This window comes from Dermacentor silvarum, chromosome 7, assembly GCF_013339745.2.
Source record: "Dermacentor silvarum isolate Dsil-2018 chromosome 7, BIME_Dsil_1.4, whole genome shotgun sequence".
Classification (NCBI taxonomy): Eukaryota; Metazoa; Arthropoda; class Arachnida; order Ixodida; family Ixodidae; genus Dermacentor; species Dermacentor silvarum.
In genome coordinates this window covers 7,584,953-7,606,422 of record NC_051160.1, presented here as the reverse complement: position 1 = coordinate 7,606,422, position 21,470 = coordinate 7,584,953, and the positions used below count along the sequence as shown (strand labels likewise).

At 49.0% G+C, this 21,470-nt stretch overlaps 1 protein-coding gene across 2 annotated transcripts in view; it reads left to right on the top strand.

Annotated features, from left to right (window-relative positions):
• LOC119457493 (uncharacterized) overlaps positions 1 to 21,470 on the top strand; it is a 276,591-nt gene that overhangs the window by 172,066 nt on the left and 83,055 nt on the right. The window contains exons 3-4 of one of the 2 annotated variants that reach the window (XM_037719079.2): positions 857 to 1,003; positions 10,304 to 10,432. In XM_037719079.2, the coding sequence (XP_037575007.1) occupies positions 857 to 1,003; positions 10,304 to 10,432 (276 nt within the window). The remainder of the gene's footprint in view (positions 1 to 856; positions 1,004 to 10,303; positions 10,433 to 21,470) is intronic. The other variant, XM_049670126.1, reaches the window with a different exon arrangement.

Here is a 21,470-nt window from a genome sequence, read left to right as displayed (position 1 = left end):
TCTAGAACGAACGCTTAGGCTATAGAGTGCGGCGTTATCGGTTTAAGTCAGAAAAAGTACGCCGATCTTGTTTTCAAATTCGGTTTCCATCGAAAAGGGTCAGTGCAAGCAAATATGCCAGAGACCGAGCGATCGGCGCGCAGCTGCGAACGTAGTTACGCTCCGTTGCAACGAGCCTGGTGAGGTCGAGGACGCGCTTCAGCGTGCCGCCCAAATCAATTGTTTGCTGCCGTTTTGCCTGCCACTGAGTCAAAAGCGAAGATTTGTGTGTGTGTGGGAGGGGGACATGGAGAGGTTTGCAGCACGAACTACGGCGACAAAACGTGCGCTGCAAACCTTCACTGGCGGCGCCTCAGGCTTGCCGATCCGGAGCTTCACCGCCCACTCCTTTTTAAGATACGCGTCCAGCGGAAAAGAATCAACCTTATCTCATCCTTCGCCGCTCTGTTGGTGCACTGAGGCACGCAACACATCCTGCTGCTTTTAATATTTTTTCCATGGCGTAAATAAAAGGTGTTAACAAAACAGAAACGCGTCCGCGCATACCGTGTGACACGGTAACACCGTGCGGATACTCTTTGAAATATTTCTCTCGCTGGTCACTACGCGGCGCGACAGTCTGTGTGCATTGCGAATTCTTATGAGATGAGAACGCGAAAGCGTTTCTTTTGTGTGTTTCCGTCTGTCGGCCTTGACATTTATATGCATAAAAAAAATCTGTGCGCGGTTCAAAGCAGTGTACGAAATGACAGACTAGGATGCTTATAGCCGGTCATCACGAGGTTACTCTAAATAGAAGGCCAATTCGTGTTTTATAGACCTTGATTTGCCTCTCTGCTTCTCGTTGGAACCGCAGGCATCGAGCTTGGGGAGAGCTGTTCCCGGCACGAGAACTGCGAGGTGAACGACAACAACTCGTACTGTCACCACTCCATCTGCCGCTGCAAACCGCTGTTTCGGCGGGTCCTGCTTGTCAGCGAGAATGTCACCCGATGTCGCCGAGGTGCGCAGCTTCGCTTCTAACATAGAAGGTTGACAACATGGCCCGCACCCGCCGTGGTTGCTTAGTGGCTATGGTGTTGGGCTGCTGAGCTCGAGGTCGCGAGATCGAATCCCGGCCACGGCGGCCGCATTTCGATGGGGGCGAAATGCGAAAACACCCGTGTACTTAGATTTAGGTGCACGTTAAAGAACCCCAGGTGGTCGAAATTTCCCGGAGTCCCCCACTACGGCGTGCCTCATCAGCATATCGTGGTTTTGGCACGTAAAACCCCATAATTTAATTTTAGCATGGCCCGCATACAGCACTCTCTAGAGCACCGAGGAAGGAAATGAAATGGGAGGCAGGCGTCGCGCAACACGATTGGAGCCAACACACGATTGTCATGTCGGGTTCGTGCTCCCCCTACGCCGAACGAAAGCCCGATTAAAAACATTACAGGGAACCAAACGCTCTCGGCCGGTCGCGCGTTGGGCCGACACTGCGAGGAGGGAAAATGGCTGGCTGCGTGGCGCCCTCCTAGCTCTTGCCTTCTTCGAATCTCTAGAGGCTGGCAACCACCCGACTTGCATGCTCTAAGTGACCGCGCTGGTCGAGATACCAGAAATGAGAGTCCGGACGCGTTGTCTCCTTGTATCTCTCACCCACAGGGAGTTTTTGATTGCGTTAATGTGCACGAGCCGCAAGGGGCACCAATTATGAACGAAGAAAGAAACAAGCTTGCGAGGGTTGACTGACAGGCTAGTTGGATCATTGTCACAGAAAAAACAGCGCTTCAAGAGGGAATGCGCCCCACACACACTGCGCTGAATTAACAGCTCGGACCACGTGATCACGTTCCTTAAGGACACCGTTAACGAAGACCTTTTTCTGTTGACATTAAAGACTTATTCTACTCCCGCCCGCAGAATGAACTAATGTTCCGCATTGAAGATGCGATCGACAAACACTGAACAGAGCGCTTTCAGAATGCAATAGGTATGACATCAGGTGGCTTTCTTCAGCTGTTGAAATGTTACCTAGACTCGACCTTCGTTACTTGGGACGAGAATATTTTGATTCTGACTAATGGGATCTGTATAGGCTCCTGCATCGCGCCACTCTTAAGTGACCTGTAATTAGCTCAATTTGACAGAATGCTCCTCCCTACTCTAAGTGGTTCATCCGGTGTCAATACCTTTCGTTACGTAGATGATTATTTGGTGCTCTTAGATTACAAACATGTTGACCATGATCCGAAAGTGCAGATGACCCTTGCTGTTTTTCGTGAGTGCTTGAAGCCATTGATTTTAACCCATGAAACGCTGGAAAATGATTCAATCAGATTTCTTGCTTCTTCTTTTTGGTCAAAGGCAGGTCTGCTGTTCATACGAGCCTAGAGGCAACAAGCCGCTGCTCCTTTTTGCATAGGAACACACTAAACTGGTAAAAGAAAGTACTACGTCGCATTGTTTTCGGAATGCTATCGACAAATAATGTACACACAAGGCACCAGACAGCTTCTGCAGGCAAGTCGATCGCCTTGAGTCAGCATAATATCCTCGATACGTGCTAATTTCTGTGGCATGGTGTCTACTAATGAAGCGCAATGACTCCAGCCGAAATGTGGCAACACAAGACGGCAGGCAAAGAAAAGTGGTTGTGCTGCCTAAACTGCACCAGGCATCAAAGGCTGCGAGCATTAGCGTGGCTTTTTTTTTCTGCGCCTCGAAAATTAATTGGCTTATGCGCTAAGGCCAATTCCGACACGCGCACGCAACGAGCGTGCATGACCAAGCACAAAAACCGTTTTGTTGACTGTGGGCAAGAGTTAGTGTATTCGGTGCGGTTGACGCGTGGAAAACGATATGTCGGTCAATCAGTCTGGTGTATCAATGATAGGCTAAGAGAGCATAATAACAATGTAAAAAACTTGCAATCTGTGGAAATCTTGCCTTGTATTGTCGGCAATGTAGATGTGCACCTATGTTGTCGCGAAGTGAAGCAGTGCATAGACATCCTGACAAATGCACCCGAGAAATTTCAGAGGCTTTTGAGATGAACCGCGTAAGTGATGATTGCATCAGCATCTCGCCTCTAAAGCTGTCCGAGAAAGAAATCGATTTTCTTGATACTGCATTGTCACAAGAATGTGCCGGGCGCAATGTTTTTCCCCCTTTTCCTTTCGTTTCTTTTCATGGTCGTGTTAGTACTGCTTTAGTGCTCTGTATAAAAGGCTCAGCAAGATAAAAATTGTCGCAGTTTCACCCGAAAGGCGAAGCATCATTTTCCATAGCGAATTAGTAGAGAGCTATACGGAGTAAGGATAGTAGTTTTATCAGCTGTATAAACTTGGACATGCAGCATCACCAGCAAAATGCCGACGCCGTCGGCATTTTGCCCGCGTTCGCACCGAACGCGCGCGGCGTTGGTGACTGTTGCCGGTGCCTCTGGGGGCGGCTCGGAGGTTTTCGACGAGATCAGAATGGGACACTCGTCGAGCAGCGTCGGAAATCTTACCAACCTTCTCGCCTCGCAACGTTTTTATATAAATACGCATTTGGTGCCGCAGCTAAACGTCGCCTCCCCTCCCTCCCTCCCGTCCCCCCACAGCCTTTCGCGCGACGGAAAAAGTCGCGTTTGCTCTCTATATATGGTGATTGTAAAGGAGGAAAGAGACGCTTAATTCTGCAGCCCTTCAGGGAGCACGGCGCAGAACGCTCATTTGCTCTCCGACGTGCGTTCGCTCCCCGTGAAAGCGCGCGTCCCTCGCACCCTTTCACTCGCACATACACCGTCCGGAGCGCGGCGACGATTTCATCGCCGTTGACGTCATACGGAACCTCACGGCGACGACGACGACGACGGCGACGCCGACGGCATAAATCCGCTTTGGAGTGTCCATATAGTTGCTATCGCAATAATAAACATACAGCGCAGTGTGCGTGGTTCTTCCCTTGTCTTGAAGCGCTGTTCTTTCTGTGAGGAAATAAGCGATGGCACAAGGGTGGATGGGACGAGCGCTAAATCAGACCGACCCGTTGTTGAGATAATCTTTTTTGCAGCGAAGCTGTTTAAGCGGACCTTGTGCCGTCGTTGTCAGACATCGCTAAAAAGGGGCCACGTGATCCAGCGGGAGAGTAGAGGAAAAGAAGACCTCTAAAGGGGAAAAGGGGTTGGAGTGATCCCTTTCGCCTGTGATAATGCTGTGAGAGGGTGCAGATGAAAAGGAGCATGGGGAGCGGCGTTGACGCAAGTCGTGCCCACGTCAAATACTCGCCTTGGGAGGGGAGAGCGTGAGGCGCGCAAACCAATGGCGGTGTAGGAAAAATGTTGGTCAACGGAGGAGTGCGGTGTGACAGGAGTTCGCGTTAGCGTTGGTTGTATAGTATCTGCTCCCAGAAATACTTGAAACAGCTTAAAGTTGGAAAACCACCAATTCATACAAAATAACGGTATGAAATCTTAAATTTTTTTTAATATTAGCGCATTCTGTGCTTTACGCTTTTATTGCTAGTGTTGTAACAAAACTGCGTGATTAATCTTGAATACTAGAGCAATCCCTCGTTAACTGGAACTCTGATATCTCGAATTATCGGATAAGTCGAATTTTCCCCTGGTGTGGTGTCAACTCCATGGGTTTTTCACCCCTTATCTCGAAATGCCACTGCGCCGAACTACGGATATCTCGAAACCTAGACTGCGAAAATGCTTAAGAATAACAGTACCTAAACGTTTTTTTTTTTTTTGCACTTTTTTGCGCAGCTGTGGTATCCCCCCAAAATATCTGTGCGGCGCGCCCTTTCGGATAACGAACGCGCATCGCATCACCAACGAGGCAACGCGCAGAGCTGCTGCCGACGCCGTCCGCGTTTCCCCACGTTGGCTCCGAACGCGTCCAGTGTCCGTGACTGCAGACGATGCCTCCTCTGGCGGCGGCTCGGCAGGTTTCGACCGGAGAACTGGACACTCGTCGAGTAGCGTCGGAAGTCACTGACCCTTCTCGCCTCGCAACGTTTCAAATGCAATGGTAAACTCGGCGGCAATGCAGTTCCACTCAACGTGAAAGCTGGGGAAGTGCGGAGCAGTGATTCGCAGCTGTTTCCCTTGTGTTTATTCTTTTCACGATGTTGGGATTAGCTTGGCTGCGCTGGCGAACAAGTTGAATTTCTCGGGCGCGCACCGTTTGATCAGCCCTGCGTCGGCGCTGTCTTTCACGGGCGAGCGCCCGCTGTCGCTCCAAGTGCTGCTCGGGTCCATGGCGAGAAAGAGGAGCGCGGGAACGGCTTCTGTAGGCGCGCTCCTCCTCTCCTGCCAGATGTCGAGAGCTGATTGTACGCTGGTGTGACGGCGCGGCGAGCGGTATCCTTTCACTTGTGGGGTGGTGGCGCTCTCTCTTGCGTTGCGCTGGTATCAGCCGGGCGTGTTAGAAGCTATTTTAACGAATTTCTATTAATTAATTTCATTAATTCATGAGTATTCCTGTATTTTATAATGTTCTGAATCTATTTAGTTTAATTTTGCCCGCTTTTGCGATGGTATTGGCATGCTTTGGCCCTGTTATGAGCTTGTGTTTTCTGAGCCTGACGACATGACACATGGCGTATTAAACGGCGACAGGCTAGGCCCCTGACCAGGGCCGGTATTTCGTAGTGATTTCTTTTTCGATGCTAATGACTTTTCGTGCTTTTCGCACTTGGTCAGCGGTCAGAGCGACGGTCCGCTTACGTTATCAACGGGATCAGCCGGCCGTGAACGTTGGATGATAAGTCTAGCATAGTCTTAACACATCGCTACAAAATGTCCCAATGCCTTTTTCTTGATTCTACTTTACCCTCATCTATAGTTGTCGGCCGGATGATCTCACCGATTACGCGGCCGGAGCGTCGCTATGACTGCTGGCGCGCGTAAAGAGGGCGAGAAAGAGCAGCGTGTGCCAGAGGCGAGCACGCCGCCACTTGTGAACACGCTAGCCACGCACAGTAGTACATGCATCTGCGTTTGCGCTTATATGTGCTGGGTTCACCGTGGCCTATACACGACTGACGTGTCGGTTGCTGGGTCGCACATAATATCGCAAGAATGATCTACTAAAAGTACCGCTCTTGGTACATTAAGCTTTTGTGAGGAAGTTGGCGCCATATTGGAAAGACGTCATGTTGGCTTTACGCAGTGGTTATGCTTATGTTTTCATGAATTCGGCTATCTCGGAACTCCGCTTATCTCGAAATTTTTTCCAGTTTTTACTACTTCGAGTTAACGGGGTATTACTTTTTTTTTCTTTTTTTTTTTTTTACGTGGCAAAACCACGATCTCATTATGAGGCACGCCGTAGTGGGGGACTTCAGAAAATTTCGACCATCTGGGGTTCTTTAACGTGCACCTATATCTAAGTACACGGGTGTTTTCGCCCCCATCGAAATGCGGCCGCCGTGGCCGGCATTGGATCGCGCGACCTCGTGCTGAGCAGCCCAACACCATAGCCACTGAGCAACCACGGCGGGTAACGGGGTATCACTGTATATGTACTTACACAATCAAATGTTTACACGTCGAAAGCAACTTGGAACTGAGAAATGCTATGTTAGTCACATTCTGTATTAAATGTGAAGCATTTCTTGGCCAACATTTGCTACTTTGACAGTATTTATTTATCTATCTATCTAGCTGCCTACGTCTGTGTGCTCTCATGGTGGTTTCGTTAACTTGGTATGCACCAAAATTGGCATACTATGACAAGAGTATATGACGGACATACATGATATGTCATGACATGAATGTCATGACATGCGTGTCATGTAGGTCATGGAACAGCCACCTACGTCTTGGTGCTTTCATGGTCGTTTCGTTAACTTCGTAGGTACCAAAACTGGCATAGTATGACAGGAGTGTATGACGAACATAAATGATAGGTCATGACATAAATGTCATGCCATGTGTGTCATGTAGGTCATGACAATCACACGACGAAAAAGTTTAACACTCAAACACCATTGAAATGGGTTCGGACGTGTGTTCTAAGTGAATGAAACACTAAAGGATGCTGGTAGAAGTCATAGTTATGAGCATGACTCAGCAAAAAGAACAATGACTCAGCGAAAAATATTAATACTCAAGAACCACTGAAATGGGTTCGGACGTGGGCACTAAGTGAAAGAAACACTAAAGGATTGTGGTAGAAGTTATAGTCATGACCGTGACTCAGTAAAAATGAGAATGACTCAGCGAAAAAAATATTAACACTAAAAAAGTTGTCGCAGTTTCACCTAAAAGGCGAAGCATCAATTGCGATAGCAAATTTGTAGAGAGCTATACAGAGTAATGATATTAGCTTTATCAGCTGTATAAACTTGGACAGGCAGCAGCACCGGCAACACGCAGAACTGTTGTCGACGCCGTCAGCGTTTTGCCCGCGTTCGCTCAAAATGCGTGCGGCGTTGGTGACTGTTGCCGGAGCCTCTGATATAAATAGGCACTTGGTGCCGCAGCTAAACGTCGCCTCCCTTCCCTCCCCCTCCTCCCCCCCCCCCCCCCCACGGCCTCTCGCGCGTCGGAAGAAGGCGCGTTTGCTCTACATATATGGTGATTGTAAAGGAGGAAAGAGACGCCAACTTCTGCAGCCCTTAAGGGAGCACGGCGCAGAACGCGCGTTTGTTCTCCGCCGTGCGTTAACTCCCCGTGAAAGCGCGCGCCCCTCGCGCCCTTTCACTCGCACATACAGCGTTCGGCGCGCGGCGACGATTTCATCTCCATTGACGTCATACGGAACCTCACGGCGACGGCGACGGCGACGCCGACGGCAGAAATCTGCTTTTGAGTGTCCATATAATTGCTATCGCAATAAAAACCAATGGAATGGGTTCGGATGTGGTACTAAGTGAAGGAAAAGGCTAAAGGTTGATGGTCGAAGTCATAGACATGAGCATGACTAAGGCTCTTAGGCGTATCTAAAGGGACTCCTTAGGACTCATGACATGAATGTCATTACACGCGTGTCATGTAGGTCATGAAAGAGCCGCCTACGACTTGGTGCTTTCATGGTCGTTTCGTTAACGTGGTAGGCTCCATGGTGGGTTCCAGCGTCTGTCTTATGGCGTAGCGTGCGCGCCTGCCGTATTCCAAGTCAATATATACGTAATGTATATTGTCAATATATTCATATTATGTATTTAATCGCACAAATATCCGGTGTGCTGCTTGCTGCGGTGTGCAGCATTGGCCATGAAATCTACTCAGGCGGCGTAAAGTCGTCTTCAACTTCATTCCATTAACAGACACGACTGTATTGTCTATACAGTGTATGTTAGATTGTACTTTTTAAATTTTTTTTGTCAAAGTAAGACATTGTTGTTGTCGTTGTTGTATTCGGTTGTTCGAAATCGAGCGCTTTGAACACATTCGCCCGGTTCTTTCACAAAGCCGAGTTTCGCCTCAGAGCTCTCCGAGGAGCTCTCACTTTAAGCCTGAGAGCGTGGTCGAGATCGGGCGAAGTCACGCGGCTGCTCGCGCTTCCGTCGATGGCGCCGCGGGTGTAGGCAGGGGTGGACGACCACGGAGAAGGAAGGAAATAGCAAGAAGGAAGCTTGGCGCGGCACAACTGAAGCTAGACAAATCGGCCGAACACGTGATCATCACGCGGTAGGTTCAGTGCTCGCGCTCTGCAGGCAGAGCTGCGGCAGCAGAACAAGTGCGAACCGATTGAAAGATACCGGGAGCCAATCATTCTCGACCAATGCGCCGAGTTACAGAGGTCTCGTGTTGTGCCGATACTGATATAGCTAATAAACTCAAGGGGATAACTTGACGGAGTCTTCGCTTGCCAAGGCTGGCTGCGCGGCGTAATTAACGCTCCCTCCAAATTGATTTCCTTCCTCTGTGAAATGGACTAACGCGGGTGAGCACTTGTTTTTACGCCATGCTTGTTTGCAACGGAAGAGCTGATGCGTTTCCGCTTCCGGTTGCCGGCTGCTGTGGCGAGCAGCTCGGCGTTTGGCTTGAGCACGCTTTCTATGGCTCAGTAAAGCGGGGGCTCCCCATCGTTGCAAAGTGAATCAGAGCGCAGTACGAACCAGCCGAATTTACCATGCGTGGGTTTGTCTATTTTTCCGACCTATAACATCGCTGTGATATAAGGTCACAGCAGCTGGATTAAAAAAAAAAAAAGTGCGGCCTGTCGCGCGCATCGAAAACGGTGTCATCCGTCGGGGCGCCACTAGTCGGGGATTGTTGTGTGGGATCGGCATAGAAAATGCGTCAGGAACGTGCTTAGCATGCCGTCGCCCGTGGAAGCTGACGCGTCCCATCCCCGTCAACTAGTGCCCAGCCAAGCGACCGAGAATGCAACTACGGCTGTGACATTCGCTCCCATGGCGGCCCGCCTGACGTGGCAGGCCGCGACTTTTTTTGTGCTTTTTTTTTTTTCCTAATTTTTTTTATCCACCGGTTGTGATAACGCATGTGCATGTATCCAAACAAGGATCTGCACATATGCCTTCTATATCTTTTTTGGCAAAACGTTTTCTAGTTGTATGTAGACGTTTTGCAGACGTCTTCTAGACATAGACAAGACATTTTGTGGGCGTCTTGAATAGTTGTAGACGTTGCAAGCCATTTTCGCTGGTCACAGGCGTCTATAAAACGTCTTGCGCTCAGCGGGATTGGTGCCGGAGCCAAGGCCCCCGCTATGCGATGAGCAGGAAAAAATTGGGGTAGCTTGCACTAGTGGCGCAAGGCTGAAGATGCCGCGGAGCTGATCGGTTCCTAGCTGGTCTTGGCTACACGAAGTGTATAAGCATTTCCTCGTGGTCCGTGGCATCGGGGAACGCCTCGCGAAACACTTGCAGTCCGAGCACACGTAGAGGAAGTGGGGCGAAAGCTATGCACAGTGTACGGGCGGCGCGCAGCAGACGAAACGCCGGGAGACGTCACGGCGCATGCGCAGTAGCGCGCAACTGGTAGGAGCTCGGCTGAGCCGCGCCAGAGGCGCCTGCTGCAGTCACGGACGCAGCGAGCGTTCGGCGCTAATGCTGGGAAACGGAGGAGCGCGGTTGGCGTCGGCAGCACCTCTGCGCGTTGCCTCGTTAGTCCTGCTACAATTTGTTTCTCTCTCGCTCTCATTTTATTTCTCTCTCTCTCGAGCATAGCGCGCGACGCTCCGCGAGTGGCAGGCAGCTGCGGCGTCGCCGGTTGCCATGGCTACGGCGCGGCTGGCTTTTCGTGAAACTCGCACGTTTTACGGCTGGCTTAAGCAGCTTCGCTGTTAAAACCAGCGAGTCTACCACTCCCATTGATTCTCATCGGAAGACCTTTTCAACGTGTGCGCAGGTCACGAGCCCCGCGAGTCGTGCTACAATGTGGAAGACTGCAACGGCTCCAACTACACCTGCTACGAGGGCCTGTGCAGGTGCCGCGAGGGCTTCTACAAGGACGAAGAGACCGACGACTGCAGGCCGAGTGAGTGGTGGCCATTTAGCACCCCAGACTAGTTTTTTAGAGACACCGACAGAAGTCTGTCTCTACCATGATGTCTCTGTCACGTAATTGGCTTGTTCATCTTCGAGTTAGACGACGATGTGTTTGAGATGTGTAGCCGATGACGCCATAGGGGGGTGCTGGCACACGCGGATGGTAGAACTGGAGTTCTTGAAATGCGCGGGTTACTAAACTTCCCGTAGACTTCATGTTTCAAATTCCGGACGCAATCACTGGCGAATAGAGTTGGGAGTCTGCTGTCCTTTGCGCCAACTATAGGTGGAACAAGGATAACCATAAAACGTCACTTTTTGAGTAGAACAACGAAATAAGGTCACTGACAGAACAGCTAAATAAAAGAATTTTCAGCCAGCACCTATTATTATTTTCTATCACAAACGGTATTTCAAGCACTAAAAGCAATGCATAAAAGCACTTCTTAAGCAACGATGGCTGATGGCGTCAGTCAATCAATAGCCGCCGCAGAGAGGAGGAGCATGTCTGGACTGAACCACTCTCTCGCGAGGCAATCGCGCGTGCTTTCAAATATCGGCGCAGGCTGCTACTTTAATCCCTGTTACAAGCCCTGTTTTAATCTTGGCAAAAGCGCTCGTGTACTGCGCTTTGGGTGCAGGTCAAAGAACCCCGGTAGCCAAATTAATCCAGAGCAACCACTACGGCATATTTCACAGCTTCGCGTTAAACGCAATCGACTCACTCACTCACTCACTCACTCACTCACTCACTCACTCACTCACTCACTCACTCACTCACTCACTCACTCACTCACTCACTCACTCACTCACTCACTCACTCACTCACTCACTCACTCACTCACTCACTCACTCACTCACTAAATCAATCAATCAATGCATTCGGCCTTTGCACTTTCAATGACTTCCTGCTATCCGCTCAGTTGTTTCGCGGTTGTTTTTCAGCGAACGTGTATGAGTGCCGATCGATCGACCATCGGTGTCCTGTGCAGATACAGAACGCTAATATTGCGAAGCGAAAATCGAAGCTACAAAAGCAGACTATAGTGAGGTGCAACTTTAGAAGGCAGCGGCATTTGCCCCCTCAAACGCGGACGCATACGAGCCTCCACCAATAGGCGCGCACTATAGACTTTGCGTCATGAGCCGGACGGCCGGTGTCCCCGCCGACGGAGAACATGGCAGACCGTGCTTCAAGCTGGGGCGAGTCGCGTCTGCAGGACTATTTCTTTAGTCGCGGAGGCAATCGGCTGCTGCGCTTCGGTCATCTGGGCGGGGCCTTTCCTGTCTTCTTAAGTTGTACCCGAGTATACGAGAAATGAAAGAAACAAAAATCCAGTCCTTGTTCAAGTCCGCTTGTGTTGGAAGTGGCCGACTTCTTCTGGCATAAAGGTACCTGCCCTTCTAGGCCCGTCGCACAATGATCGACCCACGTTCGACCCGTGTAGCCTAAGTTCTTTATGCAGAACGAAGCTCGAAGTAGGAGAGAATTATGCCGTGCATTACCGGCCGCTCTAGCTGCCTGTCTGAATTTCGGACCATCGATGAAGTCATTATAGCGGTGTAATTTCGACGGTTTCCGAGCAACTTGGTCATAACGTGCTAGCCAGCTGGTTATAAATACTGACATATAGGTATAATCACAGATTACGGTACTTACGATAGACCAAGGTGACTGAGAATAAGCAAATCCAGGCTAACCTGCTAACGCTTCAGTCGAGGATTCTCGCGCTATAGTATCACATAGGGTGGCCTAGCTTAGAACACTGCACGGCCCTGATTTTTCGGCCCGAGCTGGGCCCGTTTTACGAGGCCCGAGCCCAGCCCGGGCCCGTAATACAAAGCCCGAGTCCGGCCCGCGCCCATGTTACTGAGCTCAGCACCGGCCCGGGCCCGGGCGTTCATTACTAAGCTTAGCTAGGGCCCGCGTGTGCATGACCAGGCCCGGCCTGTATAAAGAAAAAATTTTTTTTTACTTACAGATTGTACCGTATCTGTCAGCCTCACCTTCTCGAAGTTTAATCAGCTGCAGTATATAAGCGATAAAAGACCGAAATCTTTGTTTCTCCCACGGGAACATCAGTAATCCAGCCCGTTGCCTGTGCTGCTATTTTTCCGCTGGTGCGCATGCACTAACCTTGATTTGTACGATATGGTTCTATGATGTCATTTAGCATGCAAATATACAGGATGTTGCATTTTCGCTGAACGAAATTTTTAAAAATTGCCTGTGGCAGAATGCACAATTATAATCCCTAATTGATCTAAACTACTCGATGAGGCGGGCATTACTTCCACGAGAAATCGAAACGCCTAATTGAATTACTCTAATTAACTTTTAATTAATTATTTTACGGCACATGTTTCAATCTACGAATAATAGCCGCTGAGTTCGCAAGGCGTATCCACTTGGAGCTAATTTTCAGGACTATACCAGTTTCGAGATATTACTTTTCAAAGTGCCCGACGAAATCAATCAAATCAAATCAATTAGTTTACATGATGGATGGTCATTTTGGACTAAAAGCTACATACGTAGCTTGACGTGACCAAAAAGACCAGGCAAGGCAATACTACAGCAAACAGTGTGCGCAGATGTACAATAATTCAGATATATTTCCAGCTGTTGCTGGAATTCCTCATGGACGAAATTGCTATGAACGGAAAGACAAAGAATATTTCCGTCGCGGCGCGTTAACAGAATTGGAAAAAGTTTTAACAGAATGCATTTTAAGCAACACTACAATAGCAGTACTAGCTATACAAAACAATGCAACACTAGCTATACAACATAGCATGAGACTGAATTTTACAAGATTAACATTTGCCAAGGAAACGAAACAGGTTGTACATTATATACTCCGAACCATACACAAAGGCAGTATAATAATCACATCAGATACATTACAAGCGAGCAAAGTATGAGCTGAGTTCTGTCTTACTGAAATTATCGACATTTTTGTATTTCTTCAAAGTGAATGGTAAGTTATGTATTAACGTCTGATGCTTATAGAGTGTTCTGAGGTATGGAATTGACCTTATCTCAGGATTTCTTGTGTTCGCATTAATGCGACGACGCTCTAAGGAGGCTGATTGTTTTATGTAGTTACAAGCTAATTCTGACATGGATGGCCTAATGGATGGTCAAAACGCCGAATTGAATAATTAACGTAATTACGCTAATTAACTTTTTAATTATTTTACGGCACATCCTTTAATCTACGAATTGTAGCCGCTGAGTTCGCAAGGCATATCCACTTGGAACGAATTCTAAGGACTGAACCAGTTTCGAGATATTAATTTTCATAGTGTCCGACGAAATGCACGGGCGTACCAGTTAACTTTTTGAGGAAAAGGCTGTTTTATGCATTAAAGCACAAAAGTAACCGGCCTTAACGCTAAAATAATGCATAAGTATCGACACTGGTAATAGTGCAATCGCAAAAGCGGTAAGATGGAAATGGTTTGAGGAGTGGTTCTTTGTATAATTTATTTCCTAACGCGGAAACAATGTTCGTTTTTGTGTAAAAGAAAAAAAAAATTAGCGTAGCTTGCACTCGCGGCGCAATGCTAAAGAGACGGCGGAGCTGATCAAGCTAGTCCTGGCTTTTGGGCTAGGCTAAGCACTACCAAGTCATCCCCAGCAATTCCCAGAATTTATTTATAAATTATTTATTATTGATCAGTTATCGATTAGCTTTTGATTGGCTATCGATTGTCTATCGCAAGATATTGGCCACGTATATGGGCTAGGCTAAACACTACCACGTCATCCCCAGTATTTTCTGGAATTTATTGATTATTGATCGATTATTGACTAGCTATTGATTGGCTATCAATTGCATATCGATGACAGACTAAGTTAAAGTAGTCCCCACCATTCTTAGCTAGACTTAGCCAGGCTCAGTTTCGCTAGTTCACAGGTGTATGTGCCATTGCGCTTGGACCCTTTCTCCACTGTTGCCAGGATCGGCCCACATTTTTGGATTCAGCAGACACATTACGCCCGGCTGAAACAGCTCCGCTGTTAAAAATGAGCGTTTCATCTGTTTTGCTATTTGATAAGATATACAGTCATCTTGCATGTGTCACTTCAGCTTGGCACAGAATGAATTGAACCATGTAATGCATAACGGTCGCGTGTGCTCGAAGGCCTACTTAGGCCTTTTAATGAGCGGGCCCGAGTCTGGCCCGGGCCCGTGGCTTCAAGCCCGAGCCCGGCCCGGGCCCGCCGACAAACGCTTCGCGGGCCGGGCCCGGGCTTTTGGGTCGGCCCGGGCCCGTGCAGTGCTCTAGCCTAGCTAACGTTAGCCAATCTGTTTAACCAAACAAAATATTAAAAAAACACGGTGCAGGATACGATCTTAAGACCTACGGTATTCGGTCGTCACACCTCTGACAACCGAACGCCGTAGTCCCGGGTCGCAGAAAATCCGGCGTCGGTGTTAGCCTAAGCGCCGGCGTCCCTGGCGGAGAAAATCATCCCGAACCGCCCCGACCACGCAGGCCCTACGCATGGCGCAGAGGCGTTAGCGAACTAATTGGATTTGTCAAAGTAAAATACGTTAGAAAAATCGTAAAGCACGACTTAACCACAGCCTACAGGCATGATAGCGTCGGATTGTAATTTGAATATGCAAGAAAACATAATGCTGTTACGAGGAAACTCAAACACAAACCCTTTTCCAACATTTCTACCATTCATACAGCGGATGCGTCCGGGCATATGAGGCTATGGTCCGGAAAGGTTACTTGCAGAAACACCATCCAGATGGCGCTCGCCTCCTCGGCAGCGTACAACGGCAGAGGCGAAAGCGGAGAAAAAAGAAAGCTGCAGTTGCCGGGAAGCCTGACAAGCATTCAGGGATGTTTGAATGCTATCGCGTTCCACTCTTAAAGGCGAAGCTTAAGCGTCCTCCAAATTTTTATAATTTTATCCTCCGGAGGCTATGTATCTCCGGAGGCTATGTATCTATCTATGATTGTGTATATTAGAGAGATAAATTGTTACGCGAAGCACGAGCCAATTAACGAGAAACTATTTACAGATTATATTTACAGCAGCGGTTGCAGCGCGGACCGGTTGGATTCACAGCGCGAGGCCAGTTCGTTCTTCCTCCTCTTCGCTCGAGTGATGGCGCCCGCGCGCCTCGTTCAAACGACGAAATACAACACGCGTGTAGCATAATCCCCCGGCGGCAGAAGCGACGTCTCGGAAGGTCTAAATATCATCACTGGGAGGGTGCTACTTCTTCAGTCGTGTAACGTGCGCGAAATCACTGGACTGGAAAGCAGATGGGGCGTCAGGGGCGAATTCGTAGGTGACGGGAGTCACGAAATTAAGGGCATGTTTATAGCGAGTATTAAGTTGTACATTTGTTGGTAGTTTTTCCTTCAATGTGTGTTAGTTTGATTGAGCTTTATTTTAAGTTTTGAGTGTGTGTGAAATTAAAATCTGCTTGCTGTGTTGCCATGCGTCTTCCACTCCTATCTCTTTTAACACCCGCACGCCTCCGAGATCAGTGACAAAAAACGCATTACAATTGGGGAGCCTGCCAGGATCCGTTCCAGGATTTATTCCAAGATCCGTTCCCGGATTCTATTTCAGCCCAGTCACTGATACTCGGGAGTTGCAGAGATGGATTGGGAGGCGATATCGGCTACTATTCGCAAGCAGAAGCTCAACAAAGAGCAGGGCCTCAGACTAATTGAGGATGAAAGGAAACATGTCGAGGCCATTCGATTAGCAGAACTCGCTGCAGCTAAGAAAGCCTACGAAGAAAGGAAACAGTTCCTAGAGAGAGAAATCAAGATGCTACAAGAGAGAGCTCAGGCACCGAAAATGAAAGAGCGTACGGCGGAGTTCAAGATAGATTAGCTATGCTAGCGTAGTAGAGCTGCTTGACATCAGAAAGAGGCCAGAAGAAGTTGGCCAAGTAGATAGCACCCGTGACGGCGTAGTGGATAATCTCACCGCTGAGGAGCCCTTAATGCAGAAGGTCAAGGATATGAGGATGGCTGACATGCCGATAGACGTTTGCATAGCCAAAGCGCTGAAGGTAGTAGAGGAAAAAGTAGCTACACCTCGGAACGACAGGGCGTTGGTAATTGAAGCCTGTATCAGGGATAGCCAAGCATCAGACGTGAGGAGCCATTCACACTCTGACAGAAATGAGAAAGACGATAGATGCCCTTGTTGTCTAAGAGGTGCAACGCGTAATGGGAAGAGGATTCATAGGAAATTTAAACCACGACGACGCAAGAAAACGCATCGACTTGAGAAGATGGGCTGGTCGATAAGAAAGAAAAGGATGAAGCCAGAGTTAAGGCACACATATCCCAAGCTGCACGAGAAATGTGCCAGAGTAGGAATGAGAAGGAAACAGGCTAGACGTAGGCAAGCATGGGAGTTCCGAAAAAGGCGGAAAAAATGGTGCATATATATGCAACGGGTAGGATACAAAGGAATATCATTTAGGAAAGCCCTCGGACAGTTGAATTGTCAGTTTTTAATGTGTGTTGTGAACACGTTTATTCATGTATAGTGTTTTGGAAGATTGAACCAGCGAACATTGCGAACAGTCAGTTGCTCGTTCGAACAGACGTTCGAGCGAGGCTATTTCGACCAGCTGCAGCATCACACGGCAGGCCGGGCACTCCACAGAGGATCCCTCTTTATCGACAGACCAGCGCGTTCGATGATCCCCAGAATGCCACGTCGGCACTTGAGAATGAAGCTGGACGGAAGCAACGGCCGAGAACGTCGTTAGGCCGAGTCCGTCAGGCCACTCTGCCACGTCAATTTAAGCGACCGGGTTACAGGCGTCCACCAAGGGGACGACATCGTCGAGATCGTCGGGAGCAACGACTCCGAAAGGGACGCGATGGGACTTGGACGAAGAGAGTCCCATGAGTCAGCGTCAAGAAACGTGAGGATATTCCACGTAAGCAGCGAGATCGCAATAGGCCAGAGTTGCCTGACTTTCATAGAGGAAACGCCCAGACTTATTGTAGGCGAGTTTAAGAACATGTGCAGTGTTTATTAAGGATTGTGTTGTACATTTGTTAGCATTATTTGTTCAGTGTGTGCCAGTTTAAGTGAGTTTTTAGTTTGAGGTTTTGGGTTTCGAGTGAGAATAAAACATGCTGGCTGTGTTGCCATGCATCTTCCCACCTCCATCTCTCCCATAACACCCGCATGCCCCCGAGATCAGTGACAAAAACAAACAGGACAATAGGTGCCCCGTAAAACGAGAAATCGCAGGGAATTGTGGGGCGCGCCGTCTGCTAGCAGCTTCCGGTTCGACGGAAGACGCGGCAGCATCGGCTGCATGCCCGGCGCACGTGTTTTAAATGCGAAGCATTTCTTGGCAAACATTTGCTACTTTGACCGTATCTATCTATCTATCCGCCTACGACTTTGTGCTCTCATAGCCGTTGCGTTAACTTGGTATGTACCAAAATTGGCATACTATGGCAAGAGTATATGACGAACATAAGTGATAGGTCATGACAAAAATGTCATGACATGCGTGTCATGTAGGTCATGACAATGACCCAGCGAAAAAGTTTAACACTCAAAAACCACTCAAATGGGTTCGGACATGGGTACTAAATGAAGGAAACACTATAGGATGCTGGTAGAAGTAATAGTCATGAGCATGACTCAGCAAAAATGCCAATGACTCAGCGAAAAAATCATTAACACTGAAATGGGTTCGGACGTGGGTACTAAGTGAAGGAAACACTAAAGGATGTTGGTAGAAATCATATTCACGAGTATGACTAAGGCTTTCGCCCTAAGGTCTCTTAGGTGTAGCTAAATGGACTCCTGAGGACTCATGACATGAATGTCGTGACATGCGTGTCATGTAGGTCATGAAAGAGCCGCCTACGTCTTGTTTCTGTCATGGTCGTTTCGTTAGCTTAGTAGGCTCCCCGCACACTGCTTCGCATAACATCGATTCCCACAGGGCGTGGGATCTGCCGGCTTTTTCTACGCGGTTTCAACTGTCAGTCGTGCGAAGCTTTCCGTCCGCTTTGTCGACCAGCAATGTCGTACCATTCATGCAGCTAATTTCTAGGTTTCAGCTCACTCTGGGCGCCACGATGACGAGCCAAGAAAGGCAAGGATACGCTTTTATTCATAAACGAACTCTGGTTCTCGTTTCGGCAGCCTTTTTGTTTTTGCCAGGTTTAGCTCTACGACATTTGCAGCTGCTTGGACGCACCGTCACTGACTGCTCTGCCTGCGGGTCAGTCAGACAGATGAAAAAGTTATCTTTATCCGATAATTTATCAAGCGTATAGAAGCATTACTTAGAAAATCGGGTGCTGAGGTTATGGCTATAGTAGCCTGGTAAATACTACCCTGTGATCGTCGCTGCAACCGACATCGTCAGTAACGGCGCAGCATAGCGTAATTAGAAAATGAAGTGCTGAAAATCTTTGAAAACTGCGCGCTGTCAACGGCACTTCTTGGTCGAAACTCGAGGTTTAGTTGAAGTGGTACGTAGTTTGAAGTTTTTGATTTTTTGTCAACAAGGTAGGGAAATGGCCGTATCGCCGACATAATACGGCTGCGCATTTCCTCTATCTGTGTTCAAGCAACTAAGGTGGGCTAGTTGGTTACGAGTATTATGTATGTATCTTCGCTGTGTCCCGTTTAAAGTTGCACCGTAAAGCCATGTTTCATAATACCTCTACATGTGCATGCGAGTACTGAAATAGTTATTGTTGCTTGAGTCATTGTTAGAGAAAGCAATATCTTGGGGAATCATTTCGTGTCGGCCCTTACACAGCTCATCGCCGCCTGATAAGTGGCACCGTACGTTCATTTTTTTTTTTCACTGATGGTTCAGTTTTGGAAGTGGCAGCCATACCTCTGATGCTTGTGCACAGCTGACGCAGCAACGCACGCTACAAGACCGTAGTTACATGAGTTTACCTTTAACGCTTGAATTTGAGCAGCCAACGGCTTAACAGCCGACCATGGTTTTGCTAGGCGCCTGCAACCGGGTAATCTTCGAGTGTGACAAAGCCGAACTGCAAGCGCATCAATAGACTTCAACGGCGAAGCGGTGGCGGCGGCTGCGCTTCCTCGAACCGGAAACAGCGAGCAGACGGCGCATCCCAGAAGCCCGCGCTCTTTTACGCACCCTCGTCTCTCCGCTGCCCAAGTACGCACCCTCAGGGCCATCCAGCTCAACATCTTGATCACTCCAGCACGCCTATACCTTTATCGTTACCGCTCAGACCCCTCATGTCCCAACTGCCCCTCTACGTACGCAAATGTAGAGCACATCCTTTTCTCTTGCCCCGCAGCCCTACAATCCCCTCACTACCCTAACCCCCCAACTCCTCACTGGCGGGTGTGGTTGGCGTCGGCGGCCTTCGCCGACCAGCTGGCCATGGTCCTCCTGGCGGAGGAATATCTATAGGTCTTAGTCTGACCTGGAATAAAGTCTTTTCTCTCTCTATCTCTCTTTTACGGGTCACCTATTGGCAAGCTCGCCAATTGTCGCGTGTTTTGTCACCGATCTCGGGGGCGTGCGGGTGTCATAAGAGATGGGGTTGGAAGGCGCATGGCAACACAGCAAGCAGATTTTTAATTAAACAAACACAGAAACGAAAAGAAACCCAACTATAATATAACTGAGAATAATAAACAAACTAAGTATTGCCTATACAAGTACCTCTTAATCCATATACAAACCCATCAGCTAATTGAGCTGTCCCTTTAAGCCAGTCTTAATCCTACAATGCTGTGTGTTCAACAACTCTAGCCTGTCAAGCTACGTCACCGCTTACGTAGAGTATCGTCACGTTTCTTGACGCTGACTCATGGGACTCTTTTCGTCCAAGTCGCGTCGCGTCCCTTTCGGAGTCGTTGCTCCCGACGATCTCGACAATGTCGTCGCCTTGGTGGACGCCTGTAACCCGGTCGCTTAAGCTGACGTGGCAGAGAGGCCTGAGGGACTAGGCCTAACGACGTTCTCGGCCGTTGCTTCCGTCCAGCTCCGTTCTCAAGTGCCGACGTGGCGTTCCAGGGGTCATCGAACACGCTGGTCTGTCGACGAAGGGGGGTCCTCTCTGGAGTGCCCGGCCTGCCGTGTGATGCTGCAGCTGGTCCAAGTAGCCTCGCTCGAACGTCTCCGAGGTCGACAGCTGCACCTCGGAGTGCCCGCGTCACGGACTCGGCCGAACCTCCAAGTCTACCGTCGCCAGAGCGTAGCTGACGATGCGACCTTCTCAGCCCAGAGCCACGTCGATAATGCTCGAACAGTGCCGCTTCTCCCTCGATTACGGCTCGGTTCACGCGCCTCGAGGTCTCGTGCCGTTTGGAACGCTTGGTTCACATCGTCTTTCTCTTCTTTTCTTTCGTCGCATGCCTCTTACTCATGACAGTCACGGCACCAAGCACTCGGTATGGGCCTGTGTAGCGAGACAGCAGTGTTTCTGACAGACCCACCTGACGCGACGGAGACCACAGAAGCACCAAAGAACTTGGCGGGAAGGGCACGTCTTGGTGTAGCCGCTCGCACAAACGCCTTTGACTGTCTTGGGAGTTCAGAAAGTAGAAAGTGGTCACGGGCAATTTCCCTTGCATGGGCAGCGCGGGTGATGGCGTCAAGTGCATATTCACTGGTCGGTGCCGCGTGAACAAGGGAGTGTTGTGTCGAGGGAGCAGTGCTGGTTCTCGGCCGAACATAAGGAAACATAAGCAATGACCGGCTGTGTCGTGGCGCGAGGAATTAATTATACGCAAACGTGACAAACGGTAGAGCGAGGTCCCAGTCAGTGTGGTCTGAAGAGACATACTTCGCGAGCGTGTCTGTGAGAGTGCGATTCAGATGCTCCGTGAGGCCATTTGTTTGCGTATGGTATAACGTGGATAGATTGTGCCTCGTTGCACAGGACTCTGGAATGTCTGCGATAACGTTTGATAGGAATGTCCGGCCACGGTCTCTGAGGAGTTGTCGTGGAGCTCCATGTAAGAAAAAATGACGTCGCGTCGAAGAAAATCG